Genomic DNA, 19,099 nt, shown 5'->3' with positions numbered 1-19,099 from the left:
ACAGACTCATCAAGTCAAGCCGAACGTCGACCTGAAGGAGGCAACTCCTTCGAAATCCCCAACGGCTCTTACTGCAGAATTCCTCTCGCCAAGGCGCCCCCAATCCTCCTGTTGACGACATACACATACGTGTTCCTGGATTGCCTGATCGTCACCGGCGAGGCATAACGATCCAGACCTGAGAAGCTGAATATGAAGAATTCGTTTGAGACATCATCGATTGAGATGGATTGCGCTGGGTCATCGTTGCAGTAGTGTCCTGCAAGGGGTCCGTAGTGAGCTTGGACTCCGAATATCCGGCGTTATGTTTCGCTATGCGTCGTTCATCTGATCTGATGAGATCGCGTTCATTTCCTAAAAGGAAGTTATTTCATATGGCTTACGCACCGCGCTATGGCGGATGCAATCGTAGCTGATGCCGTTATTGTTGCTTTCCATGGCAGTTACACAGAGCGGCCATGATCCAGCCTTGCCAGCCTTTCCGGCAGAGGATTGGCATGATCGCCACAAGTGAGTCGGTTCAACGATCCATTGCTGTTTTCATTGGCTCAATGACCGCTGATCCTGCCATCCTTCCCTCCTTCATCCTTGCATCAGGGGCTCAGCCTCACGCTCAGCCGAGGATGCTTTCGCCAACATGCGTCTTTCCCTCCAAGCACTGCCTTGACAGCTGAGACGTGTATATCCCAGACATCAACTCACGTCTACCTGGTCCAGCTTATCGTAGATCTCCCTCTTCAACGCCTCATCCGCCCAACTCATGTCGACTGCATTCCTCGCCAGCTGCACCATCTCCTGCTTCGTCAGGCCCCCATAATGATACGCCTTTTCCATGTTGCCATCGATCCAGACATCGTGCATATACACCGGATCATCGCTATTGATGCAAAATTTGACGCCTCTGTCGAGCAACTGCCGCAGCTTCGGAAATAGAACCTCGGTTGCCGTCCGCCGGTGGTAAGCGTGTGGGCAGAGAGTCAGGCCAATACCCCGTTCGACAAGGCCTGCTATCAGCTCATCTCGATCAAGCGCATCAAGGCCGTGGTCAATTCTTTCGGTTTGAACCTCAAAGATGGCCTGCCGGATGTGTTCGTGCGTGTCCTTTTGTCCAAAGTCGCAGTGCATCGTGATGTGATGCCCGTCTGCCCTGGCCCGCTCAAACGCCTTCTTGAACAGCGAAGGGGGCCGCTCATAAGCGTTGCTGGCAAGTCCAACGGCGTGGAAGAGGCCGTGTCCGGACTTGCCCCATGGCAGGGCTTCCAAATACGCGGCTTCACCGTCTTCGACCGGTTCGTCACGGATGAAGCAGAATATCCAGTTTGATCGCACGCCGTATTTCGCTGCGCCATCGCGCTGAGCTCGAAGATAGCCATTCAGCACATTCTCCGCAGGGACACCGCGGCGTGTATGTGCCTGGATGTCAAAGAAGGGCTCGGCATAGCAAACATTCATCTGCTGACATCGCGATAGATAGTCCATGCCGAGGTCGTAAAAGTCGTCTTCCTGGAGCAGGACCTCGCAGCCCGCGAAATAGGCCTCTAGAAAGGTCGGCACATCTCTGCGCCCGCCCAGCTCGGGACGGTGGTTGTAGGTGACGTTGTAGGAGGCGACGAGTTGTTCGTATGTGTGGTATTCTTGGGATTTGAAGCGCAGTGGGATGTTGTTGCGTTGGGCGAGGTTCCAGCGGAGGGATGGCCGGAGGGTGCCTTCGATGTGGACGTGGAGCTCGACTTTGGGGAGGGAGGCGATGAAGGGGGAGATTGTTAGTCCATTCATGGTTCAAGATGGTTTGATCCCAGTCCTATGTTATCGTAGATGGGCGAAGAGGAGCATAGATGTGCGCGGGCGTAAGATGAAGGCCTCTTGGCTGCTTCTCTTGAACGCTGCTTATCGCCTCCGTCGGCCAACTCTCTGTTCTATCGCGGGAGACGCCAGCTATCGTTTTGAATCTAGATAATGGGTAGGACTTGAGGGACGAGGTTCGGCGACGAGAATGATAAACCAGAGCTGCTCCACAGACCGTGTAAGCGGGTAAAGCTGCTGCTCCGCACTCTGTAAGTGGCGATCCGACGGCGAGCTTGACAACTCGAGTAAGGCATTGAAGCTTCGCTCAAGTTCCGAAGAGTCTCATGCTCGTGTGCTCCATATCATCTTCGTTCGTGTACTAGCATGGTCATGTTATCAAGTCGAGGAGACAAGGCTAATACATGCTAGAATATAACACCATCCGTATCAGTTCCACTCGGTTCAACCGCTCTTCCCAGAATAGCGGGCTTGCGCAGCGTCTACTGTAGGCTTTTAGCCGGTCCTTGGCCCCCCCCCCCTCATTCTCTCCCTTAACAAAGGGCCGGTCTCGGGCAACTAACAACCTCGCGCATGGCCTCTACCAGCTTCGCATATCTCGCCGCTATCTCGTCGTCTCGTCCAAGATAAACAATTCAAGATAAGCGTGAGGGGAAACGCATCCCGCAGAGAGATTGACGCTTGGGGGTTTGCATCTCCCTGCTGTCCTACCATTCTCGGGGTGCATATTAAATACGCGTTCGCGGCCCTGCATTCGATGAGCCGCCAACATGCATCCGCATCCCGCGAATCTGAGCCGTTGCTGGGCCACTCTATTGACCCCGTCGGCGAGATGGCTTCTCCTGCTGAGGCTGCGGCTCCTGTAGAGACGGGCGCGGATGCCGCTGTTGCGCGTCGCGTGGTGAGCAAGATTGATCGGGTCATTATCCCGCTGCTGTTTGTCACGTACATGTTGAACTTCATGGACAAGGTCATCTTGTCGAGTGCCGCTGTGTTTGGTCTGCGCGAGGACACGGTAAGACATCATCAAACCCTTCTAGAGCAGACAGATTTCAAATATCTAACACCACGATGTGTTGCAGCACCTTGTCGGACAGCAGTACAGCTGGGTCAGCAGCATCTTCTACTTTGGCTACCTCATCTGGGAGTATCCCACCACCATCCTCATCGCCCGCCTTCCCACGGCAAAGTACCTCTCCTTCAACACCCTCGCCTGGGGCGCCGTCGTCGCCCTGACGGCGGCATGCACCAACTTTGGCGGCCTCATGGCCGTCCGCTTCCTGCTGGGCATGGCCGAAGCCACCATCACGCCGGCCTTCATGTTCCTGACGTCGACCTGGTACACGCGCGACGAGATGCCGGTACGGGTGGGCATCTGGTTTGCCGGAAACTCCATCGGCGGCATCCTCTCGAGTCTGATTGCCTTTGGGCTCGGTCACGTCGAGGACAACGTCCATCCGTGGCGGTGGATGTACATCGTCCTCGGCGTTGCCACGTTCCTCTGGAGCATCCCCATGTTCTTCCTCCTGCCGGACAGCATCTCCAAGGCCAAGTTCCTGACGCCCGAGGAGCGACAGATTGCTGCTGACCGCACCGTCATTGCCGGGACTGGGCGCACGGAGAACACCCACTGGAAATGGGATCAGGTTGTCGAGTGCCTCATCGACCCCAAGACTTGGCTCATCTTCCTCATCGAGCTTGTCAGCCAGATCCCCAACAGCGGCACGCAGAGCTTCTCCAACATCATCATCTCCTCCTTCAACTTCACCTCGCTGCAGTCCACCCTCATCAACATTCCCTACTCAGTCATCACAGCAGGCATCATTGCCGGAGCCGGATGGCTCGCCGGCCGATACCGCACGCTCAACTGTCTGCTCATCGTCGTCGTCCTCATTCCCTGCGTCGTAGGTTCCGCCGTCATCTACCGCCGCGACAGCGTGCCGCATGGCGTGCAACTGTTTGCTTACTTCCTCCTCTCTCCTGCTCCCGCCGCGATGCCTCTCAACATGGCCCTCGTCCAGTCCAATTACCGCGGCGTGACCAAGAAGATGACCGTGACGGCCATGCTCTTCCTGGCGTACTGTGCCGGCAACATCTCCGGGCCGCAGTTCTTTCGCGCAAATGAGGCGCCGACCTATCAGACTGCCTTTAAGACAATCATGATTTGCTACTGCATCGTCATTGTTCTGGCGGTGACTTTGAGGTGCTACTTGCAGTGGTTTAATGCGAAGCGGACGAGGGAGGAAGGCTTTGCTGGGAACGCTGGTTCGGCTGGTGCGGTGGCTGATGGAAAGGTGTCCGATGTGCTGGATGGCAAGGATGTTGCTGAGGCGGTGACAGAGGTTCAGCTGAGGCCGGAGGACTATGAGGATGTGACGGACTGGAAGACGGTGGGCTTTCGGTATAGGCTGTAGACTGCAACGGTGCTATTCGCGCATCTGCACCCATGAGGATAATCATACAAGTGTCCAAACGATCCATCCGTTTCCCCTAGGGATGCGTGTGTGGAATCACACGTCTGCCCCTACTCTGCGTTCAATGACTCTTCTCCACTAAAGTCAATGAGAGCTTCTCCCCCGGCAACAACATGATGAACGTTGCCCAAAGTCACCATAGCCGTCTCCTTGCTCTTGTCGAGAAAGTTGTACTCATCCGGAGCAATCACATTGACGTAGTAAGGGTCGTCAAAAGCACTCATATAGTGCTCCATGCTCGCAATCTCCCATATCACAGCGCCGTCATAGTCCATGACAGTAACGGGGAGCGGCGTTACAGTCAACGACTGCCGAAGGACGTTGGAGGTGTGGACCTGAGTATGCACATGAGTCCCTTGGGTCAAAGCCACGGAGAATCCTAGGATGAAGATGCTAACCTGCGTGTAGCCGGTGATTCCGTGCTTCTTGGCCCAGTATGCAATCTTGGGGGCGTGGACATTTCGCCAGTAGGTGTAGAATTGCTCTTGGGTGAGGTCGGGGCGACGCTTGACGAAGCCAACCAAATACAGTGATGAGCTCATGTTCTCCTGAGTATCTATACCTTAACCACAACGCAATAAGAACGTTCTCTGAGGTTGAAGAGGTTCGAGTGCCAATTGTTTGGATCTGTCATGGTTTCTTTGACAGCTACAGAAGCCACACATTCACTTCTACACGATCAACTCTCATCAAGCAGATCTTCAACCGACCCTCGGCCGAACACCACATGCATCGACGTGGAAAATTCAAGAAAGAACAATAATAAAACAGCTCTCATTAAGCTGAGTGTTGATGGATCAATAGAAGTCAGTTCAGTTCCGTGGTTGCACCTCAGCGTCTCAATCCCAGTTCGGCCGAGCTCGGCCGAAATTCACAAGCAAAGGTACCACGGCAATTGATGAGGTCGCAACTGCGTAACGGCATCTTTGTCAAATACGGAATACGACGTTGAACCCCATTGGTCAGTTCGCTTTCTTGGGGAGTGATGCCGTATTCATTATCGCGTGTGGAGAGCCTTGTTCTGCTTGCTCTTGATCATACCTACCTATGGAAGCCCGTGCCTTTAGCTGCTGCTGCTACTTTGGGTAGCATCAAGGATCGCGGAATACTTCACTCTTCCGTCGGCGTCCTTCAGGGAAATGCGTGCATCACTTTGGTTGGGGGCCAGAGGCTGGAACATACATCAAATACGCGCACAAGGCTCGTTTCCGTCCCCCCCGGAATGCGGAAATGGCTGGCCCAAGGAAACATGACCAAGAGATCGTGCCTTTTCCCACCCCTCGCCTGAAAACGCAGGTTATTCACCCTGTCCGGGAAGATTTAAGGCAAGATATCGGCGATTATTACTATTAGGGAGCACATTTGTCCATCTGGTACGAATCACAGGTGATGACACTCGTCTTCCGGCTTACATCTCCCCCACTAGGGAATCTTCAGATGTCCGCGTCTAATGCATGTTGCGAGTTGAAGGATTGCGAGTTGAAGGAATGACGGAAACAAGTTTTACGTGCAACTAATGCAAGCACCTTCATGTAAGCAGGCCATGGATTCTCTTTAAAAGTTCCCAGCCCCCGTAGAAGACGTGCGACAGCCCAGGCTGGACAAAGCCTGAGAGTCACCGCTTGATGAGGTCAAAGCCGGTTCCCATGGCTCGCCTTCCTCTGCCAACATCTACTTGACTGTGAGCATTTAACGCGGGTGCTCAGCGCCAAATCCTTCAATGGCAGTCAAGCTCAGCAAGACAGTTTGCAGCCCCTTGGTGCATGCGAAGGCTAGAATGGGCTCGGGGCAATGGTTGGAAAAGTCTCCGACGAGTTGTTATCAACATAGCCTGTGCTCTGCCATGACACTTCAATCAGCGGGGACGTACATGACGGGACACGCCCTCGGTCATGGTCTGACATGGACGGGCGAATGATGAAGCCGGCACATGGACGTGTTGTGCCGCATATCACATTGGCAGATTGTATCTTCCTTTAAAGCGATAGTAAATGTGAGCTATTCCGATATTACTATGTACCAGGAGTCATTGGCTAGGCACTAATACTCAAATATTACCCGAGCCGTGAGTGTTCGTTCAAGGACAGGTAAGGATTGACCCGCCCAGAGATCTGCGGAGTAGGAATATCGCCAGGAAGGACAGAGAGGGACAGCCTGTTCTGACAATGTCACCGAGCCAATCCCTTCCTCACGGGCTGGTTGGTACTCGGTCATACCTATTTGGTTGCTCAACTCCTAGGTTACAAACTCTGAAGGCTACCCTGCCCATTCTTAGGCCCCTTGCGAGTAGTATGAAGAGACCGAACATGCATCCAATGCGCTCGGGTTTGGCCGAACTACGGGATTGGGGGTTCTCCATGGTAAACCACGACCCCGATCTCCCGATGCGGGTATCCTACCCATCTTTACAGAAGACCCTGCCTTCTTCTCTCACGTTTAATACAAGACAAGGCTCCGTCTGTGTGACGAGAGGACGCCCAGGCCGCCTCTGTGTAGAAAGTAGTTCGTATTACTACTGCTACCTTGGCTGCTATAAGCCGAGGTCCCCAAGACCATTTCCTTGCCCTTTGCTACGCTCACCCCTCCTTTTCCATCAATGACCAGTATGGAGAAGGGATACCATCCGCTTTCCGTCCTTGTCCCGTGTGCTTTTCGTTTGTGTGTTGCTTACATGCATGCTTGTTGAGTGCTTGGGCTCTCTTCAATCGATGAAGACAGGCTGGTCTCACGCAGCAAGCTGGTGGGGCATTGCATACATAGGGCATGGAAATGTTCCTTTGTTAGTCTCACGCAGTAGCCGAGGTGTGGCTCACGGTGTCTGCTCAAGTGTCCTGGTGGAATATACGGATATACCAAGGGTCCTTGAGCCTGGTTCGGTTCGAACCTCGAGGGGCTTATTTAATCGTCTAATGTGATGGATTGTTGCGGACTTTGTTGAACCGGAAGTTGGGAGAAGCCTCGTTCTTACACGGGTTGTTTATCGACTCTTTCAACAGTATAGATATTCTCTCCATCAACCGCTTCAAGTATACACGGCCTTGTGGTTGAATAATGAGTCGATCGTCGGCGCATCAAAAGGCAGAGTCCGCCATGTCGCCGCCTCAGCTCCGAAGGGTCCGTAAGGGGACGCGCAGCTGTTGGGAATGTACGTCCAGAACAGTAACCCAGCCCACAAGCCATCGCAATCTTCCTCGTCCTCTTCTTCTCTTCCCTCTTTGCGTGCCTATTGGCTCCCCTGCCGTCTGAGTTCCTAACCGGGAAGATGGATCAATTTAGGTAGACGTCGCAAGATTAGGTGCTCGTTCCAACCAGGAAACCCGGCGACTTGCACGCGGTGCATCTCCCACAACCTAGTCTGTGTCAGCCAGCGCTTCCGAGATGAGGCGAGCGATGCCTCGCGCAACGAGAGCATGGAGGAGAGGATGATGCGGATGGAGGACTTGCTGGGACGGGTTCTCGAAAAGCTGGAGGCTGCAAGCACGCATCCTTCCCATCCGACAAAGGAGTCTCCGGGACGTCCAGAAACCGCCGACGACGGGATCGGGATCGACGTCGTCAACGCGCGCTCTACCATTTCGAATCTTTCTTCAACTTCTGCCGTGGTTTCCATCTTCAAAAACACATCTGTAGGGACAAAGCTTACAAAACCGCACTATGGGCAAATCACATACTGATCAATCCCTCTAGTTTATGTCGGAGATTGGAGGAGAGAAGCCCTCTTCAACGCCTACTCCAACCACAGTACCCGATATCAACCAGCCCACTATCCGCAGCGATGATCTCATGTGGCCGAAATTGACGAGAGTCTCTCGCATACTGCTGGAGATGATGCCGTCTCGTTCCACAATGGAGCTTCTCGACCACCAGAGCTCGCCTTGGATCTGTCAATTACTGGGCCCCCTCCCCTCACTCAAACACGTGAACAAGTTCTCGCTGTTAAAAATGATGCCGCTCGAATCATCAACTCCAAGCCATCCTACGTTCATTGCGAGAGCGTTGATGTGTATCGTGATATGCTTACAGCAGCTTCCCCCGAGTGTCGACTCCTCGCAGCTTCGGTTACCATCTGCACGAACCGAATACATGCAGTCTCTGACCTCGGTCATCATCTCCTTGGTCACCTCCGATGACGAGATTATTGCCACGCAAGAGGGCCTCGAGTGCCTCTTGCTTCTCTCCATCTACTTTGTCAACTCGGGCAGACCTCGCCGGGCGTGGCTCAACAACCGAAGAGCCACGGCAATCGCACAGTTGATGGACTTGCACAGGATACGCGACGACGACGACAACGACGGCGACGAGCTTGAAGGCAGAAGCGAGACAGAATCCAACTTGGCTGACCTGTGGCCTCACATCGTTCATCACGACCGTTATCTCTCCCAGATTCTAGGATTCCCTTGTGGAGTAGCGGATTCATACGAGCCCTTTGTTCCGAGCAACCTCAAGCTCATGCAGCATCTCGACGAAAGGAAGCAGGACGCCATCTATCAAGCACATCTCGACCGCATCGCCGCACTCTTAATCGAGCGGGAGCAGCGCGCTTCGACCGCCGGCACGGCCATTACCCAGACCATTGACAATGCGCTTGTGAACCTGGCCGCGTCGATGCCCTCGTCCTGGTGGCATCCCTTCGACAGGCTCTCGGGCACGCAAGAGGAGGCAATGGACATGCTCTACGGCCGCTACAACATCCAGCTATGGCACCACCAGCTCGAAATGTCCAACCATCTACCATTCATGCTCGACGCAGCCGAGGAGACACGGAGCGAGTACAGCCGGATCGCCTGTCTCAAAGCCGCGCGACAGCTCATCAAGGTCTATCTCCCGCTACGCACAACCTTTGGCATGTTCTCATGCTGCGTCACAAACTTCCAGGCGTTTACGGCAGCCGTGGTTCTCATCTTCAACATGTTTCTCCGGACCCCTGCCGCCGAGCTTGAGGCACTGTCGGGCCGAAGAGAAAGAGACTGGGAGCTCATCGCGGATGTCGTGGGCGCCCTCGATGCCGCAGTTGAGCGGTTCGAGGACAGAGTCGCTCTGCAGGCGCGGGACGTGTTGCGGCTGCTTCAGGCTATCGAGACGGATCCCAGAACGCTGCAGGGCGACAGGTTTCACTTTACGATTCCCTACTTTGGCATTATTTCCATTGCGCGAAAGACGGGAGAGAAGGGCGACGGCAGTCACGGCGGAGACAACAACCAGCAGATGCCCGGCAATGGCGGTGATCATCACCAACTGGCTTCTGCAGGGGCGGAGTTGTATGTCAACTACTCGCCCACGTTTATGACGACCATTGACTTCATGGGGCCCAGCACGGCGGCGGACGTCGATGAGCTGATGCAGCAGTGGCTGGTTGAAAACGAATGACGGCGTCACCTCGCCACGACTATATTACAGCATGCTATCTATATCCCGCATGAGACACAACCGGGATTCGCCTCGCAACATACAATATCACCAGGACCCGGAGGGAAGGAAACTCCATGTCCTCATATATATATATATACGAGTAAGCAGGTTGACTCACGTCCGGCATTACTTTTCGGGCGTCGAGGGCCTGCGAAGTCCATGTGTGCATGCGTCTATACATACACTGTCAACCCATGAAGCCCTCTTTTTACGATGCTTATTAGTTTGTCCGCACTGGCTTGTTTATGTTTCCGCTGATGGGATCAGTCGGCGCTTTTCTGTTTGGGTCAAGCAGCCAATAGACTCATGAAGCATGAACAGGACAGCGTTGTTTATGTGTATCTATTAATATGTACCATTACAGCCTAATGATCACCGCTTATGGGCTTTGGCAGTTCTTCTCAGTGGCCTTGATGTACATTGTTAGATGTAAGGAGCATGACGGCATCCCCAGACCCCATGTCCCTTCCATTTCATCAGGAGACTTGAAGTTTCCATCAGTACATAGGGATCGCCCACAGCATGGGGGCCGGAAAAGCCAGGTCAATAGCCGGCCGTTACGGACTTTTATAAAGTCCTAGCTCATGTGCTCCAAGTGCGCGGAGTATGCACTGCAATTCCAAGCAAGAGAAACCACATTCGGCAAAGCAATGCGCCATGCGGATGGGTGTATGCAACCATCCGAACGGTGTTCGTGCATACCAAGATTCCGGTCCCATGGGCTTCGTGCTTCTTAGTTCCATGTCCACTTCCGAGCCAGTCCGTATCATGAAGAACAACACAATGTCACCCTCGATAGAGGGAAGCAAGACACCATGAAGTCATATTGGCGAAAAAGCCATACAACTAATACGAAGTAGCCTATGTGAAGACGGATGCCTGAGAATTGGCCAACGCGGAATCTGTGAGGGCACGGGATTTTGGCTGGATTCCCGAGCCTAGGGTATAAGGCCATGGAATATTACTCTGCATGTGCAGATCCGTGGTGTCCAAGTCGGGTTATTACAAGCACCCTTTTTGTCTAAATCTACCGCCACGCCATTCTGGTACTGGAAGGGTAAGTCAACAGTAATCGCTTTCCCGGGTTCAAGAGAAAGAGGCGAACCACGAAGGATTTGGATGGTGGTGGTAAGGGATTCCTTGAACGAAGCACATCACGTTCATCTTTGCCTTGTTCAGTGATTTCTCAAGTGAGATTCGCCCATCATTCTCTTAGTAGGTATTTGTAGTTTGCAATATAAAAGAGGTAGGAGACATGAACAAAATTATAAAGTACAATGAAGGAAAGCGGTGGGCTGCCACGGTTTTTGTGTCCTGAGATCACTTTCCGCCGGGACCAATTGCAAGTACGAGGTACACTATAAAGCAAGAAGTCCAGTAATACCATTTTCTTTTCTCATTCGTCGAACAGAGAACACGGCTCTCACTGCCGGCATGGAACAAGAACCCCACAGAGGACTCACTTCCTGGCTCTCGGAGACAAAAGGGCTGACAAGGACAAAGACTTGGCGCCGAAAGAAAGCACCAAAGTTGGGGCATTGTCAAACCTTGAGATCTCACTGGCCTTGGCCTGGTTTGGATGCTGCGATCGGATAGGTTCTGCAGACGGCCCTCATTGCCTGATTCACACGAGCCTCTATCCGAGGCACATACTTCTTCTACATATTCCGCAACACCACCAGTAATTGCATGTTCTTTTGAAGAGGAACTGAGTCGTCACTCAGATAAGATAAAGTCCTCGGGCGAAGTTCCGCGAAGCCCTTGGAGACAGCCACGCCTATCGCGGTTGATATGCCCCGCTCAACCAACAGTTCATCTCGCCTCGCCAGGTTCTTTCCATCCCCATGTTGCCATTGACTCCTCTATCCCTCATCTTGATACCCATTCTGGTCGTCAAAGGTGCAAGGACATGGGGATGCCCGACGGAAAAGAGACGGGGACACGGCTTCCCGGGCCACCTGATGAACAGCAAACACATGAACCCAGCTGTCCTTCGGCGTTTTTCTGTCTGTCTCAACCGCACGTTATATCCGACAGCCTCAAGACATAAACCCCCCCCCCCCGAACATCAACAGTACACGTGATGTCTTTCAGCGGCGCCATGGAAATGGAAAAATTGAATCCAGGCCGGAATTTCTATCCCTTATTCCGGGGACCTGGTTGTATCCATATATCCCGCCGCCGAGGTTCTGCTACTGGGGTTACTCCCCCACCCGTCATCACGCGCCAGAGGATGAAAGACGGGAGATTCTATCAAGCAAAATTCAGCCTCAACCCTTATTAGCCCCGTGTCAGCGCTTGAAAAGCCCACATCAAAACAACAAGGGGTTTCGAGCTTTCAAGGTGTTTTAGCAGCATCTGCTGGAGAACAGTATGACTAGACGGCAGCCATCGGCCGAGCCCGTCCAGGACCAACGCCGGCCTTGCCCCTGTCTCATACAAATTAGCACGGCAACTAGCTGCTTAGTCTTGCCTAACAATAGAAGCCTATGAAGCTCAAAGCAGACTCCCCGAGTGCCGATCGGTGTCCACCCGGTGAGACGTAGAACAGAGGAGCCTATCATAGGGCTCGTTCGGTTTTCATTTCCCAGATATTCTCATCTGAGCAACAGAGGAGATGATCTAGCCCTACCTACTGCTGATCCCAGCTTGCTGAGAATAAGAGCTTGATGCAACTGTGGATATCAGGTCAGGAACCAGCGGGCAAAAAAAGGCACCCAGGGCAGTCCATATGCCAGACCCGGTGCCGCCCCGTTCATCACGGAGCTCTGCCATTACGGGCAAGTTTGGCCTTTTTGCTGTCAGAGATCAGCGGATACCAAGCAAACAAGTTCCTGCGACGATCTTCGGAGGTGGCCTCCATAATAGCCTTTATAGGCAGGACCTGAAGGAAAAAGGAAATACTAGAATGTATGATGGCTCTGGAGCAGTATAAATGCTACTAGTAGTACTGCAGCTGCTAGCATGTGTGTCTCCATCGGCCCGATGGGGGCATTGACGATGGTGACTGGGCTGAGCGAGGAGAAAGGCATGGTGGTGAAGCGGTAAGACGAGGGCGAGCGAGCGAGGACCATGTTCTTTATATAGATGGCGATGCATGGTTCTGGGGTTTCGCTTCTTAAAAATCCCTTTCATCGAGCGATTAGGTGACCGTAGCGAGCACTCAGGGTGTTGATCGCTTTTTTCCCTTAATAACACGAGCATCGTCTCGGTATCCATTCCTTTCTTCTATATCGTTCCCTTTTGACGACAAGCCCTCGCTTTGCTCGTCTTCCACTCCTTCCACCATGATGAAGTCGCTGGCCGTCGCGGCCGCCCTCGTCGGGCTCGTCACGGCCTCGCCCGCCGCCGTCCGCAACCAGACGCGCATCCAGGCCCATGTCGAAGCAAGCAGCAGCACCTCCTTCTGGTACGCCGCCATGGACCACACGGGCCAATACAAGGGCTACGCGCCTCACGCCCCGAGCCCGGACTCGTACAGCGTCTTCGTGGCCGTCAACGCCGGCGACGGCGCCTCGCTCCAGCAGGCCGTCGACTCGGCCGGCAGCGGCAGCCGCCAGAACGAGTGGCTGGCGTCGCAGCCCCGGGTCGTGTACATCCCGCCGGGCACTTACACGCTGTCGAACACGCTCAACATGCGCACCGACACGATCCTCATGGGCGACGCCACCAACCCGCCCGTGATCAAGGCGGCGGCCGGCTTCAGCGGGAACTACCTCGTCAACGGCCAGGATCCCTCCACGGGCGTGTCCGGCGAGCTCTCGTTTGCCGTCGGCCTCAAGAACGTCGTCCTGGACACCACGGCCGTCAGCGCAACGTCTAGCATCTCTGCCCTGTACTGGGGCGTTGCCCAGGCCGCCCAGCTGCAGAACGTCAAGATTGTCCTCGCGCCGTCAAGCGGCGGAAAGGGTCACACCGGTATCCAGCTCGGCCGAGGATCGACTCTCGGCCTGGCCGACGTGAGAATCGAAAACGGCCAGACGGGCATCTGGCACAACGGACACCAGCAGGCGCTGTACAAGAGCATCTACTTCTACCGCAACACGGTGGGCATGCTCGTCAGCGGCGGCAACACAATCACCCTGCTGAACCCGACCTTTGACACCGTCGGCACCGGCGTGTCCAACACGGGCGGCAGCCCCTTTATCGGCATCGTCGACGCCACGTCCATCAACTCGGGCGTCACCTTCAGCACCACCGTCTACCCCTCCATCGTCATCGACAACCTGACCAAGGACACCTCCTCCGACGTCGTCGTCCTGCGCGGCTCGACGGCCCTCGGCGCGTCGTCCCACGTCGTCAACTACAGCTACGGCAACACCGTCGGCCGCAACCCCATCTACGGCGCCGTCACGGGCACCACCGCCCGGCCCGCCGCCGTCGCCCCCGGCGGCCGCATCCCGGCCGTGGCCGCGCCCAACTTTGCGCAGAACCCCGTCACGGACTTTGTCAACGTCAAGGACCCCAGCCAGAACGGCGGACAGACCGTCAAGGGCGACGGCTCGACCGACGACTCTGCTGCCCTGAACAAGGTGCTGCAGTTTGCTGCCTCCAACAACAAGATTGCGTATTTCCCCTTTGGCGACTACCGCGTGCTCTCGACCCTCGTGGTCCCCGTCGGCTCGAGGCTGGTTGGTGAGGCTTGGGCGACGATTTCCGGTGGCGGCAACCTCTTCAAGGACGCCTCCAACCCGAAGCCCATCGTGCAGGTCGGGAACGCGGGCGACGTCGGCGTTGCCCAGATCCAGGACATGCGGTTCACCGTCTCCGACGTCCTGCCCGGCGCCATCATCGTCCAGTTCAACGCCGCCGGCTCCAAGCCCGGTGACGTCGCGCTCTTCAACTCCCTCGTCACCGTCGGAGGAACCCGTGGCGCGGACGGCCTGACCAACACCTGCACCAAGGCCAACAGCGAGTGCAAGGCTGCCTTTATCGGGCTGCACTTCACCGAGAGCTCGTCCGCCTACGTCGAGAACACCTGGAACTGGGTTGCCGACCACATCACCGAGGGCTTCAGCGGCGGCTCCAACATTGCCGCCAAGGGAGGTGCCCTTGTTGAGTCCACCAAGGGAACTTGGCTGCACGGCCTGGGCAGCGAGCACTGGTGGCTGTACCAGCTTAACCTAAAGTCCGCCAGCAACGTCGTCGTCTCTCTCCTGCAGAGCGAGACCAACTACGACCAGGGCGACAACACGCAGCAGGTGCCCCCTGCGCCGTGGACTGTTGATGTTCAGGGCTGGGGAGATCCCGACTTTTCGTGGTGCGACAGCTCTGCTCGTTGCCACATGGGTCTGGCCAACTATGTGCAGGGCGGATCCAACATCTACTACTTTGGTTCTGCTTCGTGGGCTTTCTTCAGCGGTCCTGGATATCAGGGCTGTGCTTCTGGTGGTTACCAGTGCCAGGGTAAGTCAATTGTTCTCGTAGACAGCAGACAAATGACATGTAAGGGGTTTTTACTGACAAGATGATAGACTACATGCACGTTGTCAAGACGACGCCCACAAACCTCCAGATGTACGGCATGTGCTCCAAGGACACCAAGGTTGCTCTCCGGCTGGGCAACGGCACCGACATTAATGCCCAGGACGGCTTCACGGGAGGCTGGAGCCCTGGTGGTGACGTTGGTCGCTACACCACCTAAGCATCGACAGATGGAGGTTTACTTTCGATAGTAAAGACTATAATGTGTATATTCGCTCTGAATACTTGGACATAATAGAGCTCAACCAATGAACTAGATATAATGTTTTGTCTATCTAACATATGCCATGAAGCAGGTAACTTGCGAGACAAGGACTGATAACAAGACAGGTAACCATTTCTGCACCGACTTCTGTTCCACTATTGCTCAGTGTAGCCAGTAGATATTTAGTGAATCATCAAAACATTTGATTAAGGAGTATGCCGCGATAACCCTGCGAGCTGCAATTTGGTTGACTGTATATGTAGTGTGAAGCGGCGTTCTCGTGCCCCGGCCGTCCAAGACGAAGAGTCCCATTTCTTTTCTCCTTTGAACAGATTTTAGCAGCTTTTCATATTGTGTAGATTCAACCATGGTGACAACTTCGTTTTCGACTCTTGAAGACATTACAAAATCGTGATTTACGCGAAGGATGGAACTTGCGCCGAGCCTGACTTTGAGGAAATCGTTGGTTTGGCTGGCGGGGAAGAGGGGGATTTGGGTTATAAGATACAAACAGGTCAATGGCTGGAAATTGACCACACGCAGTCTCCTTTATTTGCACTGACGGTTGACAGATGAATCTCATTCACAAACTTGGATGGCGAGAGCCATAATAAACTCCTATTTAGAAGACTTTCTTTGCGAGCCATGATGAAAGCCGTCGAAGCATACCTAGCTACATGTACGTGGATCAACACCACATACTCACCCTAGACTCATCGTAACCATGAAGAATCTCTGAAAGAATCCAACCATTTAGTTAATACGCTTGCACGTTATCTAGCGCCGAGCTGCTGGCCTGCTAGCATATGTCGCATGTGCCTTTTCATAAAGTGTCTCGGGATCTAAACACATCGCATGACTGCAAGCTGCTGACAGAAATGTCCTAAGCTGGGGGCATGTGAATTTGTCAGCTGATGCTATTCCAAGACGAAGCCGCAGTTGAACGTCCATCGTTGTCTCAACTTGACGGGACGCTTTAAATACATCAAGTTCAAAGCTTTCCAAATTCTTTCAACGATCTTGAAACTAGGGCAACACTGCTTGATTCCCAGAAACACCAACGGCATAAGCATGGACCAAACGGGCATCATCGAGCGGCGCCTCCCCAACGCCGTCATCTACAACCTCAGCCAGCCAAACCAAGTCACAATCACGCTCCCTCCCAAATCAACATGGTCAAGCGGCCTCCACTGGCACGAAACCCACACCGAGTACCTCAAGGTCCTCAAAGGCAGCATCAAAGTCCGCCTAGGAGACGTCGAGCAAATCATCACCGCGAGCAGGACCAACCAGCCCGAGGTTACGGTCGAGCGATACGTCTGGCACGAATGGCAGCGCGCGGAATTAGGCGGCGAGGAAGTCGTCGTGGTTGAGAGGACGGATCCGGAAGATGGTGAAAAGGCGCTGTTCTTTTGGAACTTGAACGGGGTCATATTGAGTGCTGGGGGGGTTGTTGGGACGAACGTGCCTGGGTTCGCGTTCTTCCCTTCCAAGATTAAGGATCTCATCGTCGATTTCTGGATCACGTTTAACCTCTTTATCGTGTTTCACTCGCTGGACAACTTTCCTGTTATTCTGAGCACGACGAAGTTCTGGAGGGGAAAGGCCTCGCGCGGCTTCTCGGCGGATTGGTTGGTGGCTCATTTGCTGCTGTCGCTTGCGGCTCTGGCAGGCCGTGTCTTTGGGCTGAGGGCCGTGAGATCGGAGTATACGCCTGCTCCGCAATACAACCGCTGGAAAGAGCATCATTATCTCGGAAAGTCAACATAGACCCTGGTAAATGATGATTTGTTATGTCGTGGATGTAAAGTACGGCTCATGTGGCCGGGTTATCATCGTGTGTCTCGTTCATATACTCCGTACAAAGATCTAAGCTCAACCCCGTATAACACGCTCAACCCCGTATAACACGCACCTGATCCAGAACGGAGCAGATCCTCCCAAAGTGTTCAGGCATCCATATGTCATAGACGTTCTTCACAAACTTGTATGCAGTCCACTTCTCTCTGCCATTGTTCGCCGTAAACGAAAAGTCTTTGATGAGATGACGGTAGTACTTTTTATCCCTTCCATCTATGACGGGGTAATGTCCATATATCCTAACAGACGTGTCATCGTGTGAAATAGAAAAGGCGAGTATCTGTCGGTGAAGCTCTTGTTCACGCCCTAGTATATAAAAGAGCAATGTCACGCCCCGCACCGCGAGGCTCATGCTGTGTGCGTTTTGACGATCTGCAACGTCGAGAGGAGCTGTTTCGCAGGATAGAAATGGGAGGTACACATGAGGCGTGGCCTTGAACAAGGACAGGCCAGACGAGTCCGTGTTGAGCCACGATAGCACCGTACGTTGTGAGTCTGAAAAAGCATCCAACCGGAATCCAACAGAGTAATCTGGCTGCGGAGTAGCGACCCCAGGCACGGCGCACGAGCACTTCCAGCTTTCGTTGACGCTTTCTGCCAGGACATCGAGGTGCTTGGTTCCGTATATTGCGAGAGTCTCTGCCGAGGGGACAATGAGCGGAGAGATGTCGCGGATGATACGGGCGTGGTTCCAGTTCCGAAGCCTCTGACACGTTTCTTGGAAAAAGCCATCGTGGAAGAGCGACTTTTCAGGAACCGACTGCTTCGTCTCCAGCAGGATCTGGCAGAGTCTCCTGCTTGGGGTCGCCACGCCCAATTGCGATGGAGTCATGAAGCTGCTGCCCTGGGTGGCGAGCAGTGTCTCGCATTGCTGGTCTCGATACTGGGCGTCTTTGTCCTCGCGAGGCCCCCGGTCGATTGGCGTTGGGGACCGATCAGGGCTCGCTCGCTTCCGCTTGCCGAGGGCAGACGACGACTCCTCTTGCTTGATCGAGGCCTGCGCGTGCTCCGGGACAGGATCGACGCCTTCGCGCGCCCGTTGCCATTCTGTCCTCCAGGTGTTGATGCGGTGGTGGGCGTCGTCGGCAGATGTTGTTTCCCCGCCAGGTGAATCCTCTTCAACATCATGGAGGGGAATTCGCCGGCCACCAAGCATGGGCACCCATAGTTGATTAGGACCAAGCAGGTCGTTGCGCTGCCTCTTGGGCGCTCTCTCGGCTGGTGACTGGGGCATTATGGTCTCGAGAAGTTGGACGAGGTGGGAGAGGGACAAGGTCGCTACATTTGATGCAAGCTGTGAAGAAGCGGTCATGTATTCACTCGTACTACTGCTGATGGACAGCGGCCTGATGTGACACTAAGACCATCCAATAGATGAATAGTATCCCCGAGGAAGAGAGAATTCTGCCTTGCCTGTACTTCTATCTCAGTTGATGGCTTGCTTTTAAAAGAGTTGTCTTCATTGAGTTTCCTAATCATTTGCCCTTTTCACGGTTCTCACCATTTACCAGGTTCCAGTACCTACCTACCTAGGTAACTATCTTTATCTCGATCCGCTTCATCTGCTGTCCAGCACACCTCAGGCCCCCTACAAAAGTACCCCATGCCCGCTGTAGCTTTACCTAGCCTTACAGGGCATGAGGGCCGCAGAGCTCGGACAAGCTGCCACCGGCCGCCAATCAGCGCGTCCGCCTCGACCAGCAGCTCCATCAATGACACCACAGCTTCGTCGTACCTTGCCTTATCGTCTCCAGCTCCAGACGAGGCGCATCATTTGATCCTTCAATCTTCAGCCCGCCAGCCATCTTGTTTCTTCTCTCTTCTTTTCTTCTTCCCCCCTCCTCCATTCCCATCTTCACAGCTC

The 19,099-nt window shown here is 54.1% G+C and overlaps 7 protein-coding genes across 7 annotated transcripts; 4 read left to right on the top strand and 3 right to left on the bottom strand.

The window, feature by feature from the left end:
* Window positions 1–693: 693 nt before the first annotated feature.
* On the bottom strand, window positions 694–1,776 carry CCMA1212_008249 (uncharacterized protein; the record flags this gene model as incomplete). Its single annotated transcript, XM_073705390.1, has 1 exon — window positions 694–1,776. One exon carries the CDS (start codon window positions 1,774–1,776, stop codon window positions 694–696), a length of 1,083 nt encoding a protein of 360 aa, XP_073556034.1.
* Window positions 1,777–2,560: 784 nt separating this feature from the next.
* CCMA1212_008248 (uncharacterized protein) lies at window positions 2,561–4,217 on the top strand (the record flags this gene model as incomplete). Its single annotated transcript, XM_073705389.1, has 2 exons — window positions 2,561–2,818; window positions 2,886–4,217. 2 exons carry the CDS (start codon window positions 2,561–2,563, stop codon window positions 4,215–4,217), a joined length of 1,590 nt encoding a protein of 529 aa, XP_073556033.1.
* A 110-nt stretch (window positions 4,218–4,327) lies between these two features.
* On the bottom strand, window positions 4,328–4,819 carry CCMA1212_008247 (uncharacterized protein; the record flags this gene model as incomplete). Its single annotated transcript, XM_073705388.1, has 1 exon — window positions 4,328–4,819. The coding sequence occupies one exon, from the start codon at window positions 4,817–4,819 to the stop codon at window positions 4,328–4,330; it is 492 nt and encodes a 163-aa protein (XP_073556040.1).
* Window positions 4,820–7,328: 2,509 nt separating this feature from the next.
* Window positions 7,329–9,644, top strand: CCMA1212_008246 (putative transcription factor gsfR1; the record flags this gene model as incomplete). Its single annotated transcript, XM_073705387.1, has 3 exons — window positions 7,329–7,470; window positions 7,554–7,903; window positions 7,965–9,644. The coding sequence occupies 3 exons, from the start codon at window positions 7,329–7,331 to the stop codon at window positions 9,642–9,644; spliced, it is 2,172 nt and encodes a 723-aa protein (XP_073556039.1).
* Window positions 9,645–12,973: 3,329 nt separating this feature from the next.
* CCMA1212_008245 (uncharacterized protein) lies at window positions 12,974–15,330 on the top strand (the record flags this gene model as incomplete). Its single annotated transcript, XM_073705386.1, has 2 exons — window positions 12,974–15,092; window positions 15,161–15,330. 2 exons carry the CDS (start codon window positions 12,974–12,976, stop codon window positions 15,328–15,330), a joined length of 2,289 nt encoding a protein of 762 aa, XP_073556042.1.
* Window positions 15,331–16,446: 1,116 nt separating this feature from the next.
* On the top strand, window positions 16,447–17,145 carry CCMA1212_008244 (uncharacterized protein; the record flags this gene model as incomplete). The annotated part of the gene is made up of 1 exon (XM_073705385.1): window positions 16,447–17,145. The coding sequence occupies one exon, from the start codon at window positions 16,447–16,449 to the stop codon at window positions 17,143–17,145; it is 699 nt and encodes a 232-aa protein (XP_073556041.1).
* Window positions 17,146–17,269: 124 nt separating this feature from the next.
* On the bottom strand, window positions 17,270–18,469 carry CCMA1212_008243 (uncharacterized protein; the record flags this gene model as incomplete). Its single annotated transcript, XM_073705384.1, has 1 exon — window positions 17,270–18,469. The coding sequence occupies one exon, from the start codon at window positions 18,467–18,469 to the stop codon at window positions 17,270–17,272; it is 1,200 nt and encodes a 399-aa protein (XP_073556036.1).
* Between the last annotated feature and the right edge of the window lie 630 nt (window positions 18,470–19,099).

The sequence above is a fragment of the Trichoderma ghanense genome (assembly GCF_004382785.1).
Source record: "Trichoderma ghanense strain CCMA-1212 chromosome Unknown scaffold_11, whole genome shotgun sequence".
NCBI classification, from domain to species: Eukaryota; Fungi; Ascomycota; class Sordariomycetes; order Hypocreales; family Hypocreaceae; genus Trichoderma; species Trichoderma ghanense.
This window is presented reverse-complemented; position numbering and strand designations above follow the sequence as displayed.